The sequence below is a fragment of the Chiroxiphia lanceolata genome, chromosome 4 (genome assembly GCF_009829145.1).
Source record: "Chiroxiphia lanceolata isolate bChiLan1 chromosome 4, bChiLan1.pri, whole genome shotgun sequence".
Taxonomy (NCBI): Eukaryota; Metazoa; Chordata; class Aves; order Passeriformes; family Pipridae; genus Chiroxiphia; species Chiroxiphia lanceolata.
In genome coordinates this window covers 70,927,837-70,952,065 of record NC_045640.1, presented here as the reverse complement: position 1 = coordinate 70,952,065, position 24,229 = coordinate 70,927,837, and the positions used below count along the sequence as shown (strand labels likewise).

General features: G+C 39.6%; 2 protein-coding genes across 19 annotated transcripts in view; both read left to right on the top strand.

Moving 5' to 3' along the window:
• Positions 1 to 13,595, top strand: part of KIAA1109 (KIAA1109 ortholog) — a 91,608-nt gene extending 78,013 nt beyond the window's left edge. For 7 of the 11 annotated variants that reach the window (XM_032684947.1, XM_032684944.1, XM_032684945.1 and 4 more), the window contains 18 exons: positions 617 to 809; positions 2,792 to 2,953; positions 3,066 to 3,205; positions 4,063 to 4,264; positions 4,458 to 4,661; positions 4,779 to 4,958; positions 5,697 to 5,834; positions 6,315 to 6,575; positions 7,002 to 7,152; positions 7,431 to 7,588; positions 8,105 to 8,297; positions 8,449 to 8,666; positions 8,858 to 9,109; positions 9,663 to 9,866; positions 10,712 to 10,906; positions 11,410 to 11,544; positions 12,000 to 12,165; positions 12,882 to 13,120. In XM_032684947.1, coding sequence (XP_032540838.1) covers positions 617 to 809; positions 2,792 to 2,953; positions 3,066 to 3,205; positions 4,063 to 4,264; positions 4,458 to 4,661; positions 4,779 to 4,958; positions 5,697 to 5,834; positions 6,315 to 6,575; positions 7,002 to 7,152; positions 7,431 to 7,588; positions 8,105 to 8,297; positions 8,449 to 8,666; positions 8,858 to 9,109; positions 9,663 to 9,866; positions 10,712 to 10,906; positions 11,410 to 11,544; positions 12,000 to 12,165; positions 12,882 to 13,098 — 3,369 coding nt within the window. In that variant the 3' untranslated portion in view covers positions 13,099 to 13,120. Of the gene's footprint in view, positions 1 to 616; positions 810 to 2,791; positions 2,954 to 3,065; positions 3,206 to 4,062; positions 4,265 to 4,457; positions 4,662 to 4,778; positions 4,959 to 5,696; positions 5,835 to 6,314; positions 6,576 to 7,001; positions 7,153 to 7,430; positions 7,589 to 8,104; positions 8,298 to 8,448; positions 8,667 to 8,857; positions 9,110 to 9,662; positions 9,867 to 10,711; positions 10,907 to 11,409; positions 11,545 to 11,999; positions 12,166 to 12,881 lie in introns of all 11 variants that reach the window. The other 4 variants (XM_032684953.1, XM_032684943.1, XM_032684942.1 and 1 more) reach the window with 3 other exon arrangements.
• ADAD1 (adenosine deaminase domain containing 1) lies at positions 617 to 23,426 on the top strand. Of its 8 annotated transcripts, none has more exons than XM_032684961.1 (12): positions 617 to 713; positions 15,224 to 15,317; positions 16,213 to 16,371; positions 16,807 to 16,974; positions 17,500 to 17,568; positions 18,078 to 18,200; positions 18,319 to 18,442; positions 18,626 to 18,796; positions 19,748 to 19,974; positions 20,858 to 21,095; positions 21,526 to 21,658; positions 22,218 to 22,560. In XM_032684961.1, exons 1-12 carry the CDS (start codon positions 711 to 713, stop codon positions 22,329 to 22,331), a joined length of 1,623 nt encoding a protein of 540 aa, XP_032540852.1. In that variant the 5' UTR covers positions 617 to 710; the 3' UTR covers positions 22,332 to 22,560. The 8 variants fall into 8 exon arrangements, with proteins under 8 accessions (XP_032540852.1, XP_032540847.1, XP_032540849.1 ...); XM_032684956.1 differs by lacking the exon at positions 617 to 713 and adding an exon at positions 14,452 to 14,551 and having other exon boundaries at positions 15,112 to 15,317; positions 22,218 to 23,426; XM_032684958.1 differs by lacking the exon at positions 617 to 713 and adding an exon at positions 14,478 to 14,572 and having other exon boundaries at positions 15,112 to 15,317; positions 22,218 to 23,426.
• Positions 23,427 to 24,229: the final 803 nt, after the last annotated feature.

Here is a 24,229-nt window from a genome sequence, read left to right as displayed (position 1 = left end):
AAGACTGTGTGTCCATTTTCCAGGATTCCAAGCTGTCTTCAGGGATAACAGTTACACCTCATGTCCTGCCTTTTGCTTTTAGTCAAATTTAGGAAGAATTAAACATTCTCTACAGCTTTTGTTATGTAATGTATTTTCACTGATAGTGTATTATGCACAAAGAGGAGGTGTGAACTCTTGGAATATCTTATTATTGTTATTTTTTTAATGCAGATTTCTGTATGCCTGTGTTTAGTAGTGGAACAGTTCCACCATGCAGTAAAACAGAAAGAAAGCTGTGTGCACAGGAACAAATAGTTGGTGGCACAGGATGCATGAGACACAACAGAGCAGAGAAGCAAGCTTTAGACATTGTTCCTAAATAATTACTTTACCCTGTTCTCTGTGTTTCAGTTAATTTTATTTTTTTTTAGAGTTTAACTGATTTTTTTTGTTTTGTACTAAATTTTCAGATATTAATATCTGTAGGACATGAATTGGAATGTGATGTATCTTACAATGGTATTTGTGTAAATAATGAGAACAAATAAATTTTGAAGGGAAGTAGTGATACCAAATAGCTGTATAGAAATTGAGTTCTTTGTGTGAAGTAAGTTGATCTTTCTTTGCTTTCTAGCTGCACTACAACTCTAAGACTCTAAAGACTGAATCGCCAAACACTTCCCGAGGATCCTCTTTGCCAAGAACTCTTTCCAAAGAGTCCAAGCTGTATGGTATGAAAGACACTGCCACATCTCCTCCTTTATCTAGCACTATCCACAGCAAGACTAACACCTTACTTCCTCCCCAACCCCCACCCATCCCATCAGGTACTTATAGACAAACTTTCTGAATCTGTCATGGATGTATATCTTTCCTTGGTGTAATCTACTGGCTTTGGATCCGGCTGCACGTTACCTGATGCTCTGTATTTATCAAGCCTTAACTTTGGCTGCAGAAAGCTGATCCCAGAAACAATAATGCAGTTCATAAAGCTGCATTTTTAGACTTTGTTTGCCAAAGCAGTCTCAGTAATGTTTCTGCCATAATCACCATATCCCCGTGATGCCTGTCACTGCCTTCTCCCTGTTCTTATTTAACAAAAGAATGATGCTGGAAAGCAAAGGTTAAACATCTGTAAACTCTTGCAGACCCTTAAATAACCATGATTTGGAGTAACTTGAGTTCTAATACTGAAAAGTTCTGTTTTATCTCCAGTGATTCCTGTTCTCAAGCAGGAGTGTGTTGTTACATCGTGTCAGATCTAGAGCTATGTAGATTGCACCTCCAATTTCTGAGACCTTCACTTTTCTCTCCTTCAGCATTTGGATATGGCTTGAAATACAAAGCTGAAAATATGTCAGAATTCGATGAGCAGGCAAAATTAATGACTGAAAGTTGGTGTGTGGGGGTTTTGTCTTATAAAATCATTGGAGGTGCTGGGAGAGAACAGTGAAATGGGGACACCTTCCTCAGTTCTCCATGCTGTTGAACCATTAGCTCTTACTCCTCTAAGTGGCCATCTTCTTTATGATTACCAGATGTTGTGTAATGGTTTATACTACTACTCTTCAATTTTGTTCTCTACTTTCCTATCTTCTTTCTAATCTCTGCCTTTGAATTTTTACCATATCATGTCCGGTTACTGAGTCTTGCTGGTTTTATGGCTGTAAGCTCTTCATTTAGTGTGGAGCTTACAGGAATTGCACTTGTATGATAATATAAATGTCTCCCCAAACTAGGGATTGGATTGTAATTACTTTATTTCTTTATGCAATGTATTTCTATAAGTATTTATTAGTTTGGAATTGTTTTGAAACACATTTATTGTTGCTTATACTACTTTTATTAAATAGTGTTTTTCCTCTGGAAACCATTTCTCTGGAATGGAAACCACCTTGTCTTACTGTCTTTGGTTTCCAGTAAAAGCACTAGACAGAATAGTTTGCATAGAATGAAAATTCAGTGCTTACTTTTTTAACAAATAAAAGGATTTTTAAGCTCCATTTCAGTAGTTTGGATTAGTAGTTTGGATATTTTTCTTGGAGAATTTAAAATCCATGTCTCCATTTATATCTGTTGATCCTAATAGCCATATTTCATAGAGACAGTAATGGAACTGGTACTAAGATCTTCTCTGCATATTTATATTTTGGTGAGCATGGATTCAAGCCTCTTCCACAGATTTACAAGACAGTAACCTTTCTATTAGTTTATACTCAGGCTAGTTCCAGAGTATAAACTTTTATAAAAGTTTAAAAGTTATAAAAATGATAAAAGATCAACTCTTTAATACTTTTATAGTATAAGCCTTTAAAAATGCTGGTTTAGAATCTTTAGTTATTCTTTGCATAAATACAGTAGACTTGCCATTTACAGTTTTGGTTTTTGATGTATTTTTCTCTGTTTGAACTGACATTCTTTCCAGACTCGTGCATTTAGTTTTCCTAATTCCACTTTGATTTCCAGTCAGCTGTGGTTACTTTGCATTGGGTATTTGGAGAGGACTTGTGTGTATCAGCTTCCAGTGCTAGTTTTTAAAAAGTGAGGTGGTGACAATGACATGAGAGTGTTTGGTCAAGAACATGAGCAATGGCATTACTACAATTGAGGATTACAGACTAACAGTTGTTTTTGCACAGCTTTCTTAGTGAAAACTTAATGACTTTAATTTTTTCTAGCTGATCTATGTCTCTTCAGATGATACAGAAAATTAGAGGGAACAGCTGATAGTTATCAAGTTTCTTGTAATGTTTATTAGTTGTTGTTCAGTTGTCTTAAATAAGACTAATTTATCTTTTAAATGTTGCAGCCAAAGGGAAAGGAAGTGGTGGAGTGAAAACTGCTAAACTCTATGCGTGGGTTGCACTCCAGTCCCTGCCAGAGGAGATGGTGATCAGCCCCTGCCTACTGGATTTCCTAGAGAAAGCTCTGGAAACGATTCCCATTACACCCATTGAAAGGAATTACACAGGTAAGTTGAGCATTTGTGGTCTCTTACTTTGCTTTTTTTTATTTCTTGGTGGCACTGAACTGCTTTTCCCTTTAGATTCCACTTTCTAATGACTTCTTGTGCTTGTTAAAAGCTGTCAGTTCACAGGATGAAGACATGGGACAATTTGATATACAAGATCCCTTAGAAGAGTCCACAACATCATTAGTATCATCCTCAACATCAGCATATTCATCCTTCCCTGTGGATGTGGTGGTTTATGTACGAGTTCAGGTGAGGTTCTAACTCAACATTAAGGCTAGTAACTTTAGTCACAGCTTTTAAAATAATCTATGCTTCTAAGTTTGCTTTTTAAAAAATAAAATACATTTTCAAGTGTCCTTTCTGGGATATTAATGTATAGTGTGATGATAAAATAGGAGTTTTGACATATTTTAGTCCCTTGGAGACCAAAGAAATGAGCTATTTTGAGAAGTCATGAAATTTCTGAGCATTTTTTGTCATCACTTTGTCCTTGTGTTTTGGACTTTTTTTGAAAGTATCTTTCATAGCTACTCTTTCTATCCTTTGTTTATAGGTACCATTGCAAACAAAAAATAATAATTTCAGATTTTCTCAGTTTATGTGGAAAATGTAGGAATATACAGTTAGGATCTATGGGGTATCATCCACACTGCTTAATATTTGATGTGTCCAGGATTTTTGTATGTGTAAGAGAGAAAAGTGCTACTGTGGAGTGAATCAGAGCACTTGAGCTTGATCTGAATGTTGCTGTTTTTCCACTTTTTTCAAACAACATTTTTTCCTGGCATAAACTTGATTATGTTGCCAAATTGAAGAACCTATTCTAACGCTTTCTTTTTTGCCTCTGAAAATTAGACACAACAATCTGTACCCTCTAAAAGCTTTTAGCTGGAAACTCATTTGGCCAAGGATGTTGGCCCTGGTGAAATTAATGTATCTATATCAAGTTGTATACAGTTACCTTACTAATTCTAAAGCCAGTCTGAAAAAGCTGTAATATGCTCAGATTTAAAAATCAATCCACAGCATGTTATAATCCAAGTTTGAGATGTTTTCAGTATTTCACATTTGTTCACTGAATGCTTTATTTTCTTGCTGTGCTTTAGCCCTCTCAAATCAAGTTCAGTTGCTTGCCAGTATCAAGAGTTGAATGTATGCTGAAGTTGCCTTCCCTGGATCTCGTTTTCTCTTCAAACCGAGGAGAACTGGAAACTTTAGGCACAACATACCCCTCAGAAAGTGTGTCCATTGGTGGCAGTACTTCACAGAGTGGCTCAAAGAACTCAGTTAGCAAATCTGGAGCACCAGGTAATATGTGTAGGAATGTTGATTCTCTGCTATGGCTCACATCAATACCCAGAATATTTCAGCTACGTTGCTGCTAAAGGGCATAATTTGAAGTGTACTTGGCCTGTTTAATATTGCTGTTAAAATTAAGTATTACTTCACATTTGAAAACGCTTTCAAAATCTAATTTTTTGCCAAAAAATATTGACTTCAGGTTCCTCACCTGGGCTGGGCAGCCCTCTTGGCAGGACGCGGCACAGCAGCAGTCAGTCAGACCTGACGACTTCCAGCAGCAGCTCTTCAGGCCTGAGCTTTACCGCCTGCATGTCCGACTTCTCCCTTTACGTCTTCCATCCCTATGGAGCTGGAAAACAAAAATCAGCCGTTACCGTGCTAACCCCCGGATCAGGAGCCTTAGGTACATAGCATGGTGCTGTTTGCTTCAACGAACCTTGTTCAACTTTGGCATGCTTGTCTGAGCTGGAGATTGCAAAAGCTCACAGGAGATTGAATTTTTTTCCTTCCTGCTTCTTAGGAAACGTGGATGAGGAACCCACTTCGGTCACCGGCCGCAAGGATTCTTTGAGCATTAACCTCGAGTTCGTGAAAGTCAGCCTGTCACGGATAAGGCGCTCAGGAGGTTCCTCCTTTTTTGAGAGTCAGTCTGCGAGCAAAGCTACCAGCAAGATAGATACCACACTGATAAACATATCTGGTAAATGCTGCTTCCATTTTCATCCCATCTATCCAGCTAATTAGGGAACTACTGTTCCACTGATGGACTTCACCCCGGGCAGTAGTTGTTTATTGAGAGCCATCTACTTGCAGTTGTGTAGTAAAATTTTTGCTCTTTATGAGTGAAGTAGGGATTGATATATTAAATGTAATGGTGCTTGGAGTATCTGTTTGCCAGGTGTGCCGTTTTAGCCTCCTGATCCATTTAATGTAACTTAATGGACTGGCTCAAACACATCCCTGACATCAGTCCATCCCACTTAGCGTGACCCTTGCTACCTGCTGCCTATGAGGCTGCAGTGCAAGCTAGATTCCTGAATACTAAAGGAAGTAAAAATGGGGTTTAAAGACTTATTTACTCATTTTCTGCCCCTGCACATGGGATCCTGACTTACTGGGCAAACAGCTGAATGGTTGTGATTAATCTGCCACTGAAGCCCTCACGTGAGGAGTCTGAGGCACATCCAAAAGAAGTAGGACTCGACATCATTTATATTCTTAGGTTCCTTTTTGCATTTATGAAACATATTTGTATCTAATATTGGATTTGGAGAAATGGCAAAACCTCAGGAAAACTATTTTTGCATTACAGCAGAGATAATCCTGCTGGGTGAAGAAGATTTTTGACTATATTGAATGCCTTTTAATTACATTTGGTTACCAAAACCTGTTACTGTGGAGAATTTACAGCTGTCTGTATATGCTTTTTCTTTTTCAGCTGTCTGTGATATAGGATCTGCTTCTTTCAAATACGACATGCGCCGACTCAGTGAGATTCTGGCCTTTCCCAGGGCTTGGTACAGGAGAAGCATTGCTAGACGGCTTTTCCTTGGGGATCAAACTATAAATCTGCCAAGTAAGAGACTGCTTATCATGAAAAAACTTTTTGTGCAATGCGTTATTTATAAGCATTTATTACCTGTGTCTTGTCATGTGTGTGACTAGATATAAATGTATCATAAATGACTCCATGCACAGTCAACTCAAAGAAGTTCAATAGAAAATCCTAGAAGGAAGAATTTAAAAATTTATAAAGTAGTTCATTGAATAATTTAAAGAGCATATTCCAAGACCAGGTTGGATGGGGCCCTGAGCAACCTAATCTAGTGGATGGCATCCCTGCCTCTGGCAGGCTTGGAACTAGATATTTAAGGTCCCTTCCAACCCAAACCATTCTCTGATTCTATAATATATTAATGAAGACAGTAGAAAACCTTTAGTTACATTAAGCTAAATATATTTTAACACTCTCCAAATGCTTCTAATTATATGGGAGGATATAGTTAGTCAAAAATGAAATAGTTGTTCTGCATTTGACGTGCTGCTTTTCCTCCAGCAGCATCGGGTCCTGGAACACCAGATTCCATTGAAGGAGTAAGCCAGCATCTTTCTCCTGAATCCTCACGGAAAGCCTACTGTAGGACATGGGAGCAGCCCTGCCAGTCTGCTTCCTTTACTCACATGGCACAGTCACCTAATGTTTTTAGTGAACACAGTGCAAGCAGCAGTATGTCACCCGGGACAGCATCTCACAGCCTAAAGTCTCCAGCTGTTACAAGGTCCAGGAGCGTGTCTGACTCCTCAGTGCCTCAGAGAGGTGAGTAAACAATGATTTCTTTAGTTTTTTTGAAGTCTTTCTATCAGTTGTATGAAAAAAATTGTCACCACTGCTTTGTAAAAAGCAGTCATAAAACATTCTTTTCCACAGTGCCTGGGAGTGGGGAGTCAATGGCTTAGAGAGAGGAAAATGTCTGAAATGAATGAATTAAAGTGTACTGTGTTAGCTTACTTTCTATAAAATTGCAATATTGGTAGTGTGAAGTGAATCAATATCTGTGACAACTAAAGCAACACATCTTGCAAATCCTCTAGTTTTCATTTATCCTCACTCATAGTTTTGTTGTGCTCTTTAAATATGGTGTTTGTCAGTCCTTTCGTGATATTCACTATGGATATATTCTGCCAGTTTTTCCTAGCATGTGGAATAATGTAAATTCTTGTATACTTTTTTTTTTTTGTTTAGATGCTCTCTCAAAAACATCAACTCCATTTAATAAGTCAAATAAAGCTGGAAGCCAGCAGGGAACACCATGGGAAACACTGGTTGTGTTTGCTATGAACCTAAAACAATTAAACGTTCAAATGAATATGAGCAACGTAATGGGCAATACTACGTAAGTATAAAATAAGATCAGGCACGTTTTAACAGATGGGGTTGTTTGGGGGGCAAAGGAACATCTTCCCCACAGACTGTTAACAGCCTGTTGTCTTTTAGCTTTAAAATCCTAACTTTTTCAGTTTGGAACTGTTAATGCTCTCATGAATACTGTCAGTGCTTAATCCTGAAGTCCTACGTGCCTAAACCACATTATTTACTGGTTTCCAGTAAATAATATTTTGTCTCTGTTTTGACAGCCTGGATAACTGTTGTCTATTTTCACCTCTGTTCCAGGTGGACCACCAGTGGTTTGAAAAGTCAGGGTCGTCTGTCTGTGGGAAGCAGCCGAGATCGGGAAATTAGCATGTCTGTGGGTTTGGGAAGATCCCAGCTGGACTCCAGAGGGGGAGTGGTTGGAGGTACCATAGATGTTAATACCCTGGAGATGGTGGGTAAGTTGGAAAACTGCCTGGTTATTAGCATATGCTCCAGTCAATAAATGTGAAAAACTAAAGAATATACACAGTACCTCACTTTGTGAACCTGCTAGTATGGAAAAATTATGGATTCTTACTTGTGCATTCTGACTATGGAACACACTTTGAATTGAAGGGTTAACCTTCTGATCAGGGCTAAGTCAGTCTCAGGGTTGCAGTAAAATTACACTATCTAGTTGTGCAACCCTTCAGCTGTCTGGACAGATGGCAACTCAAGGATTTGACAGCAGTTCAGCTCCTCCTAGACCTTCACAAGTGCTTATGGTCAGGGAAATGCCAAACTGGCTTTGGAAAGGGGCTGGGTGTTCTGGTGCTACACCAGAGTCACAGCCTCCTCATGCATCTGGAAAAAAACCAGTGCTTTCTCAGTCCCCTCTGTATCCTCTGGATGGCATAAAGGTGTTATCACTGGAAAAACTGATTTCCTTACCTCTAATACTGCATTTCTAAATTGCTTTGCTTCTATTTCAGCTCATATTTCTGAGCATCCAAACCAGCAGCCCAATCATAAAATTCAAATTACAATGGGTTCTACTGAAGCACGTGTTGACTATATGGGATCCAGTATCCTAATGGGAATCTTCAGTAATGCTGATCTTAAACTGCAGGATGAGTGGAAAATTAATCTGTATAATACTTTGGATTCAAGCATGACTGATAAAAGGTAATAATGTTTCCTATGTTTAAAATGTGTAATGTTTGATAAGGTCAAATGACTTCTGTCAGGTTCATTTTTTGAGGTTGGTTTGTAGTTGGTTGGGTTGCCAGTAGGAAACAGATTAACTGCTAATGTTCTTGCTATTTTCAATATCTAGTGAGATCTTTGTCCATGGGGACTTGAAATGGGATATCTTCCAAGTGATGATTTCAAGATCAACAACACCAGACCTAATAAAAATAGGGATGAAACTCCAGGAGTTCTTCACTCAGCAGTTTGATACAAGCAAGCGAGCTCTGTCCACCTGGGGACCTGTTCCTTATCTCCCTCCCAAGACAGTAGCCAACAACTTGGAGAGAAGTTCACAAGAGCAATGTAAGTGGCACGAAAAAATAACATAATTTCCCATTAGGATGTTTTAATTGCAAAAATTCCTCTGAGCAACAGTGTCAATGAAACAGATACGAAAATATTACTCATAATCCCATGTTTTACTAAAAATATAATTATGGCAGCAGTCTTTTCTGCATCTTTCCTGAAGTTTGTTGTTCCTGTTTACTTTCCAGTGTTGGATGCAGCCCATCATCGCCATTGGCCAGGAGTTCTGAAAGTGGTATCTGGGTGCCATATATCCTTGTTTCAGATGCCATTGCCAGAAGATGGAATGCAATTTGGAGGATCCATGAGTTTGCATGGAAACCATATGACACTGGCTTGCTTTCATGGGCCTAATTTCCGCTCAAAATCGTGGGCCTTATTTCACCTTGAAGAACCAAATATTGCATTTTGGACAGAAGCCCAGAAAGTTTTGGAAGATGGTAATTTAAACCCTTTCCTCACTTCTCTAAATTCCTTTAAATGAGTTTTTAAAATTTTTTGATACATAAGAAGAAATCAAAGAAAAAGTTATTTTCTTTAAGTCTGAATCAAGATTATTTCCCACAAATATACCACTTACCTAAAAATAATCTGTTTTCTCTCCATCTTTAGCACAATCTACTTTATCAGTGGAATAATGCAAAGTACCTTATCAAATATATTGGATATGTCCCTGATAATATGCCTACAAAGTAGATTGTCTGACATGTTAATTGCTTGTGTGTGTTTATGTAGTCCTTTCTCTCTGTATGATGAATTTTGATGGTCTTATTGCTTGTATTTGTCTTAAGAAGTTTTACTGTCTGTAGCTACTGAGGATGTAATTATTCTGTTGTTTGCAAGCTTTATACCAGTTTTTATTCCACTGGCATACTAATTATTTCTGTTAAATACCTGTACAAGGAGAGGGAGAGAAAATCCTACTACCCTCACCAAGCTGCTTTTCCTTTTTTTTTAATCTCTCACCCTGTGCTGCCCACCCCTTCAATCCAGGTACTAGTGAACACTCCACGTACATTGTGCAAACCCTGGACTTCCATTTGGGCCACAACACAATGGTCACCAAACCCTGTGGAGCCCTCGAAAGCCCCATGGCCACAATCACAAAGATAACACGGCGCCGCCACGAAAATCCACCCCATGGAGTTGCCAGTGTGAAAGAGTGGTTCAATTATGTTACAGCCACAAGGAACGAAGGTTAGAGCCATGTTCATTAAGTCTGGGGATTGATCTGCTGGCAGATGTTTCTGCTTAAAAGCTGCTAAACTTGAAGTGGGCTACAGGGAGAATGGAAGTTGTTTCTTCCTGAGGACCTTATGGTTAACTGTGGAATGAAGCAGTGGAATATGCTGAAATTCCTCTTTCACTATATGCAAAAAAAGTGTTGTTTCACATTCAGTTGTGATCTTGTAATGTAAAGATATATTTTCACTGTATATAAAGGTTTTATGGATTAAGTTGAAGTAGGAATATATTTTAGCCTTCCATCACCCCTTACAGCTAACACTTAAATTATTCATCTGCCTGAAGCTTTTCAACCTTGAGCTGTTTCTAGGCCTTAAAACATTTTGAATCATGTCTTTAAATCATTGTTAATTGGAAAATAAAACCTTCAAGCTGTTAAAATAAATCTGAAAATACAGCTGTTGATATTTCAGTCACAAACTGTAGAATCAGTAGTTGACATTAATAGGAGTTCTGTGAAATATATATGGCATATAGTGAGAAATGAACAGATGATAATTTCTTGGAAAAGTGTTTTTAAATGATTGATATACTATTCTAATATTTATTCCTTTAGAAAGACCCAGGAGGAGGTAGTGATTGAAGTTCACAAATGGAGGGCCTGTCTATTAGATGTTTTTGTGTAGCTCTGTGAAGGATTTAAGTATATAAACAACAACATTTGGTTGTTTGATCTTTTCTAGCCATGCTTTTGGGAGCAGGCTCAAAGATATAATCTTCTTAATAATTATACAATTTTACAAGTGACTTAACTTTTTTGCCTTGTCACAATTAAACATTTCCCATTGTTCCTGCAGAGTTGAACCTGCTTCGGAATGTTGATGCCAACAACCCAGAGAGCAGCACAACAGTGAAGAGCTCCAGCTTGCTAAGTGGCTTCAGAGGTGGCTCCAGTTACAACCATGAAACTGAAACCATCTTTGCATTGCCAAGGATGCAGCTGGATTTTAAATCTATCCATGTTCAAGAGCCCCAAGAGCCTTCGTTACAAGGTGCAGTAAACATAATTTGTTTTTCTTGGTCTAAAACTATTTCTCACTAATGAGGAGTTAAATACAGGGGTAACATGCTGGTAAGAGAAGAGGATTTAATCTGAGAATTCCTGTAGATCTGCAAGAAAGGATAAAATTTCATGTGGAGGGACATTTCATTTTATGTTTCTGCATAAAACATAGAGGGAATTCTGTTGAGAGAGTGAAGATCTAGTCCAGAGACCGGTGACTATAAACTAAAACTTAGTGAGAGAATTGATATGAACATTTGAGCTAGATTGGCTGTGCCTAGGGGGCTGGTTTTCTTATATTTATTGAAATCTTAGAGGAGGGCCATTCTCAAAAAGGGAATACGAGATAGGAGCCTAAATTTTATGCTCTTGTTTTCAAAATGGTATCCTCAGACCTCAAATCTTTAAATGATTTGTATTCAAATTCTGTGTACTTTTGCATATACCGTATGTGCTTGTAAGTGTATTAATACTGTTTTTATCTGACTGTAGATACAAGTGTTAAACCAAAGGTGGAATGCAGTGTAGTAACTGAATTTACAGACCACATCTGTGTAACTATGGATGCTGAATTGATCATGTTTCTGCATGACTTGGTGTCTGCTTATCTAAAAGAAAAAGAAAAAGGTGAGTTGTTGTTTTATGAGGTAACACTTCTCTGACAATCTGCAGTTGTCAGATTATTTGACAGTAAATATAGTCTGTCATAATCTTGCTCCTATTTTGACACCTGGTGTTTAGTTTAACTTTCTCTTTGGTATAGACAAATGGCAAACTGTTTTAGGAAGCTTTATTATTTTTATTGTAATCCTTTCACCAGTAGAGTTCTTTCAAGACATGCATTTTTCTGACCTCAGAATGCTTTATTTTTATACATGAATATGTTCAGTTGCAGCATTCAAATTTGGTGTGTTCATTCTTAAATAATATGTGGTCTGCACCAGAAATTCTGTAAAACTAAAACACAAAGTGGTTCTCTTTTTGTTGAGATTTGTGCCTCTGTTTTATTTCAATTCAAAGAGAATTCAACTGAGCTGCTTGAGACTGACTAGTGTGGGGTTTTTCCTCTCTCCACTTTGCAGCAATTTTTCCTCCTCGCATTTTGGCTGCTCGACCAGGGCAGAAGAACTCAGTTGGTGTTCTGGAGGACAGCTCTGCTGACAAGGAGGCAGAGGAAAGCATTACTTACACTACAGTCGACTGGAGAGAATTTATGTGCAATACTTGGCATTTGGAACCCACACTCAGGTAACAAGCTGCTTTATCTGCAGTCTCTTTGGCTATGCATGAAGTTCTAGATTAGAATTTATGCAGATTAAGGATATTGTTGAAGGCTCTTCAAAAATAGGATACAGGAAACTTAAACTCATTAATTTCACTCTGTCCTACAACAGCCCATTCACTTTTAGCCATGCAGTTTTTCATCTTGAAGTTTTCCATTTTTAGCATTCCAGTTTTAGTTTTTAAACACCTTAAAATTAAAAAAGCATAATATACTCGTTGCTGTATGGCACTTCAAACTTAGCACAAAAGAAAAGTGTGAATGGCAGCAACTCACTACTCTGTATATAATCCCTGAAAGTGACTTTTCTCTGTGTGGGTTTTGTTTGGCTTTTTTTAACCTCTTCTGGAGCACCTGAGTGTTCATTCACATATAAAAACAACACATCAGACCAAACAAATCTTGACAATTGGCATTTTGTGTTAGCAGTGGTAATAAATCAATTTAAACGTGATCTGCAGGCAGCCCAGTCTGGTTTTTCACCTCTTTGAACATTCTCTTCCTTTGAGAGGATGTTCCATCATCTTGAGCTTATCTGTATAAACCAAGTTTGAAACAATGCTTGTTGGACTTAAGTTGGTTGTAAGTAACAGTAGGAAAAATCAATTTTTGTTTATACCAATGCCTTTTGCTATATTTATATATTTGAGATTGAGTCCTCTATTTATTTGGGTTTTTTTAGATTAATATCCTGGACTGGGAGAAAAATTGATCCTGTTGGTGTTGACTACATCCTCCAAAAGCTGGGATTTCACCATGCAAGGACTACTATCCCTAAATGGCTGCAGCGTGGCGTCATGGATCCTTTGGACAAAGTTTTGTCAGTCCTTATAAAGAAACTTGGTACTGCACTACAGGATGAAAAGGAAAAGAAAGGAAAAGACAAAGAAGAATATTAAAAATACAATGTGACAACCGTAACTCCGTTTGATTTTATCAAAGTGTTTTATTATATTTTAAGAACTTAAATATGGTTTAAAGAGAAACCTAACAGCTTTTTGCTACTCTATTTAAAACTTACATTGTGAGTAACTGTTTACTGTGGTACTTGATACCATTCTGTATTTGAAGTTATTGCATGATGATGATGACCAATGTAAATTCTGTGAAGGAATAGCTGGAACACTGTAAATCTGCTCCTCAGCGTCCGTTTTATTATGTGCAATATGATCCTGCATCTTTACAATACTTGCAGATTAACTGTGAATTTTCTTAAAAGTTTTATTTGCCATAACACAAACCCCTTGTTGATGTGACCAGTAATTGATTTGTCAATGTAGACTGGTGTAAATTATATATATATATACATATATATATATAACTTATGAAACTGTGATTGCCTTAGTGCTAAAAATCATGAAGTTTATTACACTTGTAATAAAATTTAACTACTGTACAGGACTTTATTTTTTTCTTTTTCAGTGAAGAAAGGTGAACAACAAGAAGAGTGTTTTAAGTGTAACTTTGCAGAGAGTGTGATTTAAGTGAGGTAAATCCCAATCCTGGCCGTGTGCCAGGAGCTTTCTTGGAAAGCAGCCAGGACGTGTGGCCCCAACCATAAAAAAAACCCCGGATTTGTTTACCCCATATGCAACAAGCCAATAATTACACACTCAAGAGAGACACTGATTATTTATTTCAGAGGTGTGCAAGCCTGGGTGCTCGGTGGTATTCCATAAATCAATCATGCCAACTGTCAAAACTTTTTACTATTTATACATCTTATCAAACAAAGGAATTGGCTACAAGTTAGGTAGTTCTCTTATTAATTAGTATTCTATCTTCTGCTTGTTAATTATTCTGTCGCCTGTCACGCTAATTAGTCCGCATGCTCAGTCTTTCTCTTGAGTTAATGAGTTTCTTGGGTCAGTGGTCTGTGAGTCGGTGATCATGATCTGCCCATGCTGGAATTACCTTTTACCCAGCTGGGGCAGATTTCACCACACTTGCTGATAAATTCTGCATTCTTTGTGCCCACTACCACTGGTACATCTTCTCCCCCAGCTTTGTTAACCTCCGCCCAGGTCTGAGACGATCGAAGCATGCCCCGCCCCAAACCTTAATAAGGCAATTCGACCAACAAGTGATTTGTTTTTCTAACACCTGGACATCACTTTGAGCTTGTTAGCTGCTGTTGCACGGACTGCATCCCCGTTCTCGCTGATTAGGCTTGAACGTGTACACAGATCAAACATTAAAGAACACCCTTTATCAAGGAAATGTTACTCAGCCCCGCACTCCCCTCAGCCCCTCGCGCCTCGGCCGCTCCCCGTTGGCGGGAGCTGCCCCTCACGAAATGGCGGGAGGGGCTGCGCGGCGGCGTCCCCGCCTCTAATGCGCCGCCGGGCAGAGGTGCTGTCAGGGCCGTCTGAGGTGCCGTGACGCCTCCTGGGCTGGCCGAACCCACCGCCTCAGGGCGGCAGGGACCTCCCTCCCCGTGCCCCAACCCTCGTTTCGCCTCAGGCGCGCTCCGCCTGCCCGCCGGGTGCGGGCGCTGAGGAACCACCCACGGCGGGACGAGCCCGGCAGGTGAGGGTGTTCTCCGAGTTAAAGGAGGAGCGCAGGTACAAACCCTTGAACTCGTCCCGGAAATTTCAGAGGGATCTGCTTTGCTGCATTCGTGGTTTGCCGGTTGAGGATTTGGTGTGTCCTTCCAGCTGGTCGCGTCAGGGAAGGTGGTTAACTAAAGGGTGAAGTGGCTTCCAGCCTGGTGGTGCCGGCTGGGAAGGGAGGGTTTGGAGGGACACACCGGGTCAGGGAAGGAAGGGGTCGGAAGGACACCAGGTCTGGGCTCTGCCCTGGCATGTGGGGGGCAGAGCGCGAGTTGTTCGTAGTGCTCTTGCGAAGCAGCTCAACTAGGAAAGCTGCAGTTTGCGGGGTGCCTTTACCACTCACGGCTTTACTGTTAAAAGTTCCTTAGGTTGGTAGAAAATGGCGAGCAGCCATGGCTGGTTTCAGGGTGCTGGGATGCCCGCCTTTGACCCCGCACCAAAGAGGATTTTGCCATCTGAGGCTTTGAGGCAGCCAGTTCGGAAGAAACTCTCGGAGCCCGTGACTCCAGGGCTGAATCCTCCACCTTCTCAGTGGCGCAGGCAACCAGAAGTGATGCAAAATCCAGGTATAGCTTTCAGTTATAAACTGGGATTAGCTGCTAATGGTGTTGCAGCCCTCTGCTGCTTTTTCTTATCGCCGTGTTTTCTTTAGTGACATTCTTAGCATCTCCTCCTACTTGTTCCTCTTCTTGCTATGTTTTAGCGTGTTGGAAGTTGCCTACTGATTTGTTGTAGGTTTTTGTAGTTTGTCTATAGTCTGCAGCATTTCATAATTATGAAGTTCAAGTTAGACATTAAAAGTACTGTAGAGGTATAGGCTATGTTTTGGCAATGTTCTGTTGCATGAGTTTTAGTAGATATCGTTGAGAAAACTGCAGTTCCAGATGTCCCAGGATGTATTTTGAATTCCGTCACTTCGAATAGCTGTATTGAGATAAAGGCATCTATTTATGAGACTTGTAAACAAGGATTTATTTTAGTTCTTCTTGGCTGGGAGGTACTTGTGTCTGAGTATGTCACACCCCTGAAGCTGGTGATTCTATCCATCTAGTGGTTGGTGAAACTTTTACAGTGTCTTAAAGCAGGGAGTTCTGCTGCATAGTTTAGTGTGAAAAACCACAGGCTCTGCTGTTTTGAATCTGCCATCAGCAACTTCCATGGATCACTGGTTTACAGGAGTGAGGAGAGGGATATAGGTTGTGTTTATTTGTAATAGCTGTCTGTATTCAGAGGTTGCTGGATTTACTACTCGGAGGAAAAGCTTTGATGCTTTTAAAAGAGGATATGCGTACCGTTTCAGAATTGCTGGTGGTGTTAATGGTGCAATAGTGCTCTACAGTACATCTTGTTGCTTTTTGTTCTTCTAAGAAGCGTCTGAAAAGCATTTACTGCAACCAGATTTAAGCTGTCAGAGAGTGTGTTCAGTTCTCAGTTTTGTTTAATAACCTTTTCTTTTTAAAGGGGCACGCGCACCACCATTGTCAGCACTTCCCTCACAGAAGCAGCTAAAGGAGTTGGTTGCAAAATATAAAGAGGGAGCAATAAACTCAGTATCTGCCTTGCATCAGTTTGCCCAAATGCATAACATGCAACTTGAATTGAAAGAAACTAGTGTGGCAGGTAAGTATTTCTTTTCCTAAATAAAGTATTACCTACTTATCCTTGAGATTATCTGAATTTCTGCAGTTAGTATTGGTGGCACTAGTACAGATGATTTTTTTTTTTTATTGTTGATTGCACCACTCTTCACAAAAAGCTTTGCTTTTTGGCCGCCCTTTTATTGTCTACACAGCTGTATCTCATGATAAAGTGCCACAGAATTTGATCAGGTGAATTATATAGAATTCTGGCTGCTACCAGAACTCTGTGAAACGTGCATAACGTGAAAGCCGCCAAAATTCTTGTGGAGGTGAAAGATATGAATTGTGTTTTTGCCAAAATTGTCTTTTTTTCTCTTGTATTTTTTCTAGTCATTAATATAAGGGCATAAAGCTATGGATAAATTATCTTAAAATAAATTCAGTAATTGTAGCTGCTTTTTTTCCTCCTTTAAAGGTGATATCATAAGGCCTTATTTTGCCTTTTGTGCTGTGATAAATGGTGTTTCCTACAAGACTGGACTGGGAAAAAACAAGAAGGAATCTAAATTAAATGCAGCTAAACTGGCTCTTGCTGAGCTACTTAGCTTGGAGAATACAGGGCCAAACTCATCTGAAGATTCAGGTAAATATTCTATTAACACCTAATTAGGATTTTAAAAGCTGGGCCTAAAGGTTTCCTGTGTAAAACCTCTGTGGGTTTATTAAATGCTTCAGCATTAGGGCCTTTGTCAGGTTTTTTGAATCCTTTGGGCAGATGTCTTTTGATTCTGAAACTGGTCTTTTCCTTTGTCATTTGTGTATTACCAGTTGGTAGTACAGAACCAAGAATACTGAAGGAATTACTTGTTGTTTCATTTGATTTGCTACTCACTAGGTACAGCAACATGAAGTACATCTAAAGTGGTGTTGAATTTTTATCTTTATAAGGGTTCCCCACTGATGTACTGCTTTAAATAGAATTCAGTTACTGTACTGTTTATCTTCTTTCACGGTTTGTTGTCTGAAAAGTCATAAGTTTACAAGGACTTCAGATAGAAAAGGAAATTCTTAGGGAACTAGAAACTTTGACTTGCTGGAAGTAAGTGTGAGATTCATGTTTAGAAATTAGCAATGTCCATCCCACTTCACAATTTTGTTAAATTCTTAGATTTTCCTTGTGTTCCTGCCGAGCTCCAAACCCCAGCCAACTCTGCTTGTGTTTCAAGGACCTGTGTTGGTAAGGAATGATCTTGTTGTTCTCTGTTGATTCAAATTATCCAGCAGATCCCTTTTGTAATTCCTCTTTTAATACATTGACTGATCTCTATATGGTACTGTTATTTTAAACATCTTCTCTTTGAAGAAGGCTGTAAGAATTACTGTCACTAGGTCGGTTCCATAAATGGAAACTTCATTAAATTGCCTGAATTTAGATGGTGAACTGATGACAGAAATAAACAGTATAAATAAAAAGTATTTCTGTCCTTACTTGAACTAGTGTGCAGTAGGTGATCAAAATTGATCAATATACTGCCTTATTATAATGAATGATAAAACCATAAAGTGCTCAGGTATTCTTGAACTTATTTTTTAATTCCGATAATCTTCAGAATCCCAAAAGTATGTGTTGATAGTAGTGCTTACACCACGTGTTCAGGTTTAAAGTTTGTCAAGTGGTTGCTCATGTCTGGTTCCCTCCCCCCCAACTTGCAAATTTGTCCTACTGTTTTCTGTTGTTCTGTTTAGGAGGATGGTCTATATATCCAAAACTTTCACAGACACTGGAGGAAGTATTTACCAGGCTGACTGCCCAACATCCCGAGTACCAAAGCTGTGGCAGTTCACTGGCTGCCTTCATCATCGAAAAAGGCAAGTCTGTTTTCCCTGTGAGCTTTGGGGAGCGGGAAACCTGGGCTGTTCCCAGAGAGCAGCTTGGTGGGCACCTGGCTGCCAGAGCAGGTGAACCTCCCACAATGTCTCTTTTCAGGTGGGCAGCACGAAGTTGTGGCTCTGGGAACAGGGGAATGTAATTACAGCCGGCGCCTCGAGTCCTGTGGCAGAGTGTTGCACGACAGCCACGCCATTGTCACCGCCAGGCGTTCCCTGCTTAGGTGAGGAGGTGCCTGCAAACAGTGTCCTTGCAGCCAGTTCTCCTCAGTTTTACCTTGGCACTTGCATTTTGTGGCTAGTATCTTTTAGATTGTTTTCAAATCACGTGAATTAAATGTGTCTGTGTGTTAGTAAGCAAAGTAGTTTTTTTCGCATTTACTGTTATTAAACGCTTTCTTTCATAGGTATTTGTATAGGAATCTCTTGCTGTTCTATAATAAAAATCCAGCAAAGTCGGAGAGATCCATATTTTGTACAGCACCAGGCTCGAAACTGCTCACCCTGAAGCAAAATACAACTTTCTCTCTCTACATGAACCAGCTTCCAAAAGGAACTGCTCAGTTAAAGTCAAATGTGTAAGTACCGTGGTTTTCAGAGATGATGTAGTGGAAGATTCAGGACGAGCTTTTGTTTATTACAGATAACTATGTGCCCCCTTCTTATCAGTTAAAATACTAATAAATCATGAATTTAACCACTGATCAAGTGGATGTGATGACCTAATGTCATCCTTTGCACCACAAGATTAGAGTACAAAAAGGCTTGAATTGAAACCAAAGTCTACTGCTGTGCTTTGTAGATAAAAGGTAATGAGAGAACCCTGATGGGACAAATACAATCCTATGCTTATCTTTACACTTCTAACTTTTGTTAAATTTCTGAAAGTTTGAGATTTTTTTGAATGGTTTCGATATTTAACAGCAGCAATCATTGGTTTACCAAGTTATGGACAACATTATTTTGTGTCCCCTTTTATTGGTAGGGTAATGTCATACTACTGTAACTTTTTCATACATACATCCAGGTAGTTGCTTTCATGCTGAGTCTGGGGGGTTGGGAAGGCAGACTTGTGACCTGGAAGTCACAGCCAGTTCATTGCAGGAACTCCTTCTGTTAGAACTGCAGGAGGTTTTAGGTGACTTTCAGTGTTGTAGCTCCTGCCCAGACTTCGTTGATGAGACTGGATGTATTTGTAAACTACCCTGAAATACTTGATGGGTCACAGGTTCACCACTTTCTCTTTTTGCCCCTTCTGGTGTGTCCTGTCTTGAGACAAACTCAGAGAAGTATTTTCTTCTAATACAGTGGATTGGCTTATGTATAGAGTTATTTAAAGATATTTTTAGGAGGGAGCTACTTGCAAGTAATGCATTCAGTAGCAAAGTGTGGCCACTTACTAACAGGTGATGTTATGTTACTTAAGCCAAAAATAAGCATTTGTTGTCTAGTGATGTGTTAGATATCACTTTACAATAATCTCTAATTAGAGTGCTTTCTCACTGAAAGCCATTCTCATCTTACTGTAGATATCTGGGTCCACAATCTCTGTCTGCTTACGAAGCCAGTGAAGAATTGAGTCTCCATGTCGCTCTGGAAGGCAGGATTTACCTGGCTGTTTGTTGTCCCCCTAAAACTGTCAGAGTGAGCAGCATGTCAGGCAGTGACAAACTCACCAAGTGGGAGGTGGTTGGTCTTCAGGGGGCCTTGCTGAGTCACTTCATTGAACCAGTGTATATCAACAATATTCTTGTGGGTAAGTTTAATGCAAATTTCAGTGGGGTCTCTGTATGTTTTTGTGTTCTGGTTTGATTAACATTTTATAAACCATTAACTAAACCAGATGATTCTCTAAAGAATTACAGTATTTTTCTGAAAAGGTGTACTAAGGGCGTATGTATTTTTTACTCATCTTTGAAATGCCCTAATGTAAAACTCAGACGCTGTGGGTTTCTTGTAGCTTGCCAGATTACCAGCCCTTCCTCTTCTGTGTATTTGAGTTACAGAAGAAATTCAGCTTTTTCTAGTGAGTTACATTTTTTATATTGAGAAAATATCAAATGTGACAAATGCTGTGTCTACTCTTCAGTCAAATGGTGACTTTAAGGTGACAGTTTTAGTCATTTCATTACTTGAAAGCAATAGAAAGACTTCTCAAATGCTTACTTAAGTAGTATTCAAAGTAAACGTAATAATCTGTAGTTACTATTTCCCTTACAATAGAAATGTTGACCCTTCCTTGACTTGCAGAGGACCAAAGTATATTTATTTAGCAGTGCTGTTGGATGTGGAGTAATGTGGGCAAGCTCCCTGGCATATCTTGAGATCTGGAATATCCAAGTTCTGTTTTAGTGGTGTCTTCTGCAGGGAACAGAAAAAGAGTTGATGAAAAATAATTGTTCAAAAAAGAAGGCATCCAGTGAAAATAATGATGCCTCTGGAGAAGGAAGTGTGAAATCATTTTTGTTCTGTAAAATTGAATATTGGAACTCATCTGCTGATCTTTCCACACATTGATTTTATGTCAAAAAATAACTGTAGTGTAGTTTCTAAGAATGCAGAAACCATGGGGGTTTTTTGTTTTTTTGTTTTTTCAATTTGATGTACTCATGTGTGACTGATATTGTTCTGTTTAATAGGAAATGGAAATTGTAAGGATACAAAAGGACTAGAAATAAGTATAAAGAAGCGTCTTGACGATGAACTTGTGTCAAAGCTTCCCATGCCTTACCTGGTCAACAGATCTCATATTTACTTGGTGAAAGCTGCACAGCCAGTTCAAACAGATTTAAAACAGTGGTCTCTTAGTCTGAATTGGACGTGGACAGATGCATCCGTGGAGGTTGTGGATGGGATAAGTGGAAAAACCACTGAAAGGTTAGGATTTCTCTTTGTGTCATTGGAAATCATGGTTAGCCCAATTGTTCTGTACTGGTTCATTGAGAATATTCAGTTTTTAAGCTGTGCATGGAGGCCACAGCATGAGAGATGTTCTCTCCTGTGTTGGCTGAATGCATCCTATGATTTAGATGCAGTTTTAGAGCTCTTGTAACTCCACAGTGGGATATACCAAGATATGAAACAAAACAGTTCTTTGAGTGGAGATATTTGCAGTCTGTCATCTCTTGTAGTGCATGTTTTAGTTTTCAGAGTACATCAGTTAGCATCCTAGTGGAGACAAATTCCAGTTGGGTACTGTTCACAAAGTGTTAAGAGGGAGGAAAAAAAACCCCTGTGATGATCAGAGCGATCTGCCCGTAATGATTTTGTTGCTGAGTGTGGCTGTTTTCTCTCACCGTGGCCGTAGCTCCCCGTTCCGGAGCGGCACCTGCATGGCCAGCCGCCTTTGCAAGGCAGCCATGTTCAGTCGGTTCAGGCTGCTCTGCAAGGAAGCAGGACGGAGTGATTTGCTTCAGGTGGCAACGTACCACGAAGCCAAGGTGAGCTGCTGCGGGGAGGGGGAGTTGGGCTGAGTCCTCTCTTAGTGTCTGCTCTCAAAGCTGGTGTGATTGCCACGGCTGACTTTCTGTTTTGCTGACAACTTCACCTGAACGGCTTGTAAACAATCTGTATCTTTTTTTCCTCCTGTCAAAACATGCAAGAGACCATTTTTTTAAATGATTCAAAAAGTACTTCAAAAAGAAATCGCTTGCTAATTGAGTCTTGATGTGTTTAGGTTTGTATTGAATGATAGTGAATGTTTATTTTCTGTATAAAGATAATACTGGAACAGAAAAGACACTGAAAAAAAGTCTATCAGAACAATTTTCTCATCCCAGTAAATGCCCAAAAATATAAAAGGGATATGTTTTTAGAGTCTAAAACTTCCTCCCATTGTCAGCATTTGAGGGAATTGTAAGATCTGTAGTTACTGTTTTCTACAGTGTTTGTGCTTGTGCGTATTATGTGCTGCTGGTAAAGAACACAGGTTTCTGTAACCATCATCTCTGTAACCATCATTCTTGAGATTTTTCAGGGTCTTCCTTTTTCTTGTTTTAGGTTCAATCTCAATTGTACCAAGAAGCTAAAAGCTTGCTGCAGAGCTACTTAGAGCAGCACAGCTATGGATCCTGGATTGTGAAGTCTCCACATATTGAACAGTTCAGTAACTGACTGTGAGGTGGATTGTGTGTGAAGTCAGTTTGGATGATCTGTTTCAGTGAAGTAATGCTCTGATTAGTAAAATGTTTAATTGTAAGTTTGTATGTAGAGGAAGAAAACAATTCCAGAACTGCTTCTCTTCGGTTTAAATGCAGTTGTTAAATCACTTGTAACAGTTCAGTCTTTTCCAAAAGTTGATGTTTTCTCATAGATAGGAGCATCCAGAGGCTTTGTAAATCTGTTTTACCAGCTGTTAATCAACTGTTAAGCGGCAATCACTGGTTTTGGTAGCAGATTTAAAGTGTTCTACAGGTGTCAAAGCTGTAAATAAGAAAATAATGCGATGAGGTACAGAAGTCACCAGAAACAAGGTTCCTTCAGCCTTTGTGGGCTGCCTCAGAACCCATCAGTGTTAGTGCTTGTGGATGAGCTGGACTCCTCCACTCTCAGATGACTTCATCACTGTGCTGAGGAGTCCTCACGAAATTGTCTGCATACATAATGATCTGAAAAATGGTGCCTGTCAAGGGGGAAGTTGCTTCCTTGTGAATTCTGGTAAGAATATGGTAGCATTGGGATAAAGTTGAAAAGGATGTTAAATGCCATACTTGGGTTTTGTGTGGTGTTGTGAAATACTAGTGTGTTTAAGCTAGATAATAGACTTTTATTATGTTACTTGACTTTTGTGCATCATCCAGGTGTGGAAAACTGTTATGTAGTGTTCTTTTACATCAATATTAGTGCTGTTGTCATGTTTCAGCTTCTTGTTTTTAAAGGATTCTACACAAACTCTTCTTTCTAGTATTTTTTTCTCCTTAATCTGTTTTTGTAACTAGTACGTGGAGTCACTTCTGGGAATGATCTTATGCTGACTTTCAAGTTGTTGAAACTCACTGACTTGTTTTACTACTTGGTTAACTTGGGAGATTGTGTGATGCTGTTTTGGTTTTTCTGTGGCACTTGGCTCCACATGCTATTTGCTCCATGTAATGTTTTCTTTTTAAGAATGCCGGAGGATGGCCATCATATTCCAGGCTAGAGCGGAGTGTTGCCTTTTTCCAGGGGTGTTTAAAAGCTCAATAAATTTCCTTGACAATGTTTTAACTATATCTGCATACATATACATGTCACATCTGACATACATGTGACATACCACATGTATGTTAGTGTTCTATACTCTTCTGGACTGGTTTTCCATACGGGGTTAGACTTTTGCTGATATATCAGCACCAAGCTCTTTCCTGTAGTTAACTTAGAAGCCTTAAATATGTACAAGTACTGAGCTTTTTCTGCGTACTTCAGCCGTTTGGTTGAATGAACAGCAAACTGAAACTTCCACAGAACTCAGGTGCTGCCTTAGGAAGACAGAGGCTTGTGAAAACAATATGTTGAGCTGGGCATGACAGCTGGTATCCTTGAGGAATGAGTTCATGACACCAGCATGGATCTGGATCGTTCTTTGGTTAAGTAAAGGCATATGTGGAATGCGCTGAGCTAGTAAATGGAAGCATGTAGGTCTTGTATCCAGGTTTTCCTCAGCTACTTCAGTAATTCCAAAGTGTGTGATCCTGCAAGCTTGAGATAGAAGGAGCCGGAGTGCTGCAGTTCAGTAATGAGGCTGAGGATGGATTCCTGGCAGATACATGCACACAGAGCAGGTGTGCATCACACAGATGGTGCTTACACAGGTCCGTCAGCACGAACAGCCCCGGCAGCCACGGGGGCTGAGCTCATTCTCTCCCTGCCTGAGAAGAACTGAGGTGCAGGGGTGACAGCATGTGCACACATGCGTGTATGGGGAAGGGTGGGGTGGTGGTGGGCACTTGTGTGTCCTTTCTGTATGCACACACACGTACGGACACACCTGCTGCACCTGTACGTGACTGTATGTGACTCACACGTGTTAAGTG

Bases quoted from the DNA above. Each gene is read 5' to 3' on its own strand.
- ADAD1 (XM_032684956.1), top strand. From the start codon at position 15,131: ATGGCGAGCAGCCATGGCTGGTTTCAGGGTGCTGGGATGCCCGCCTTT. The intron at 15,318-16,212 runs GTATAGCTTTCA...TTCTTTTTAAAG, and splicing joins AGAAGTGATGCAAAATCCAG to GGGCACGCGCACCACCATTG. The intron at 17,569-18,077 runs GTAAGGAATGAT...TGTTCTGTTTAG, and splicing joins TGTTTCAAGGACCTGTGTTG to GAGGATGGTCTATATATCCA.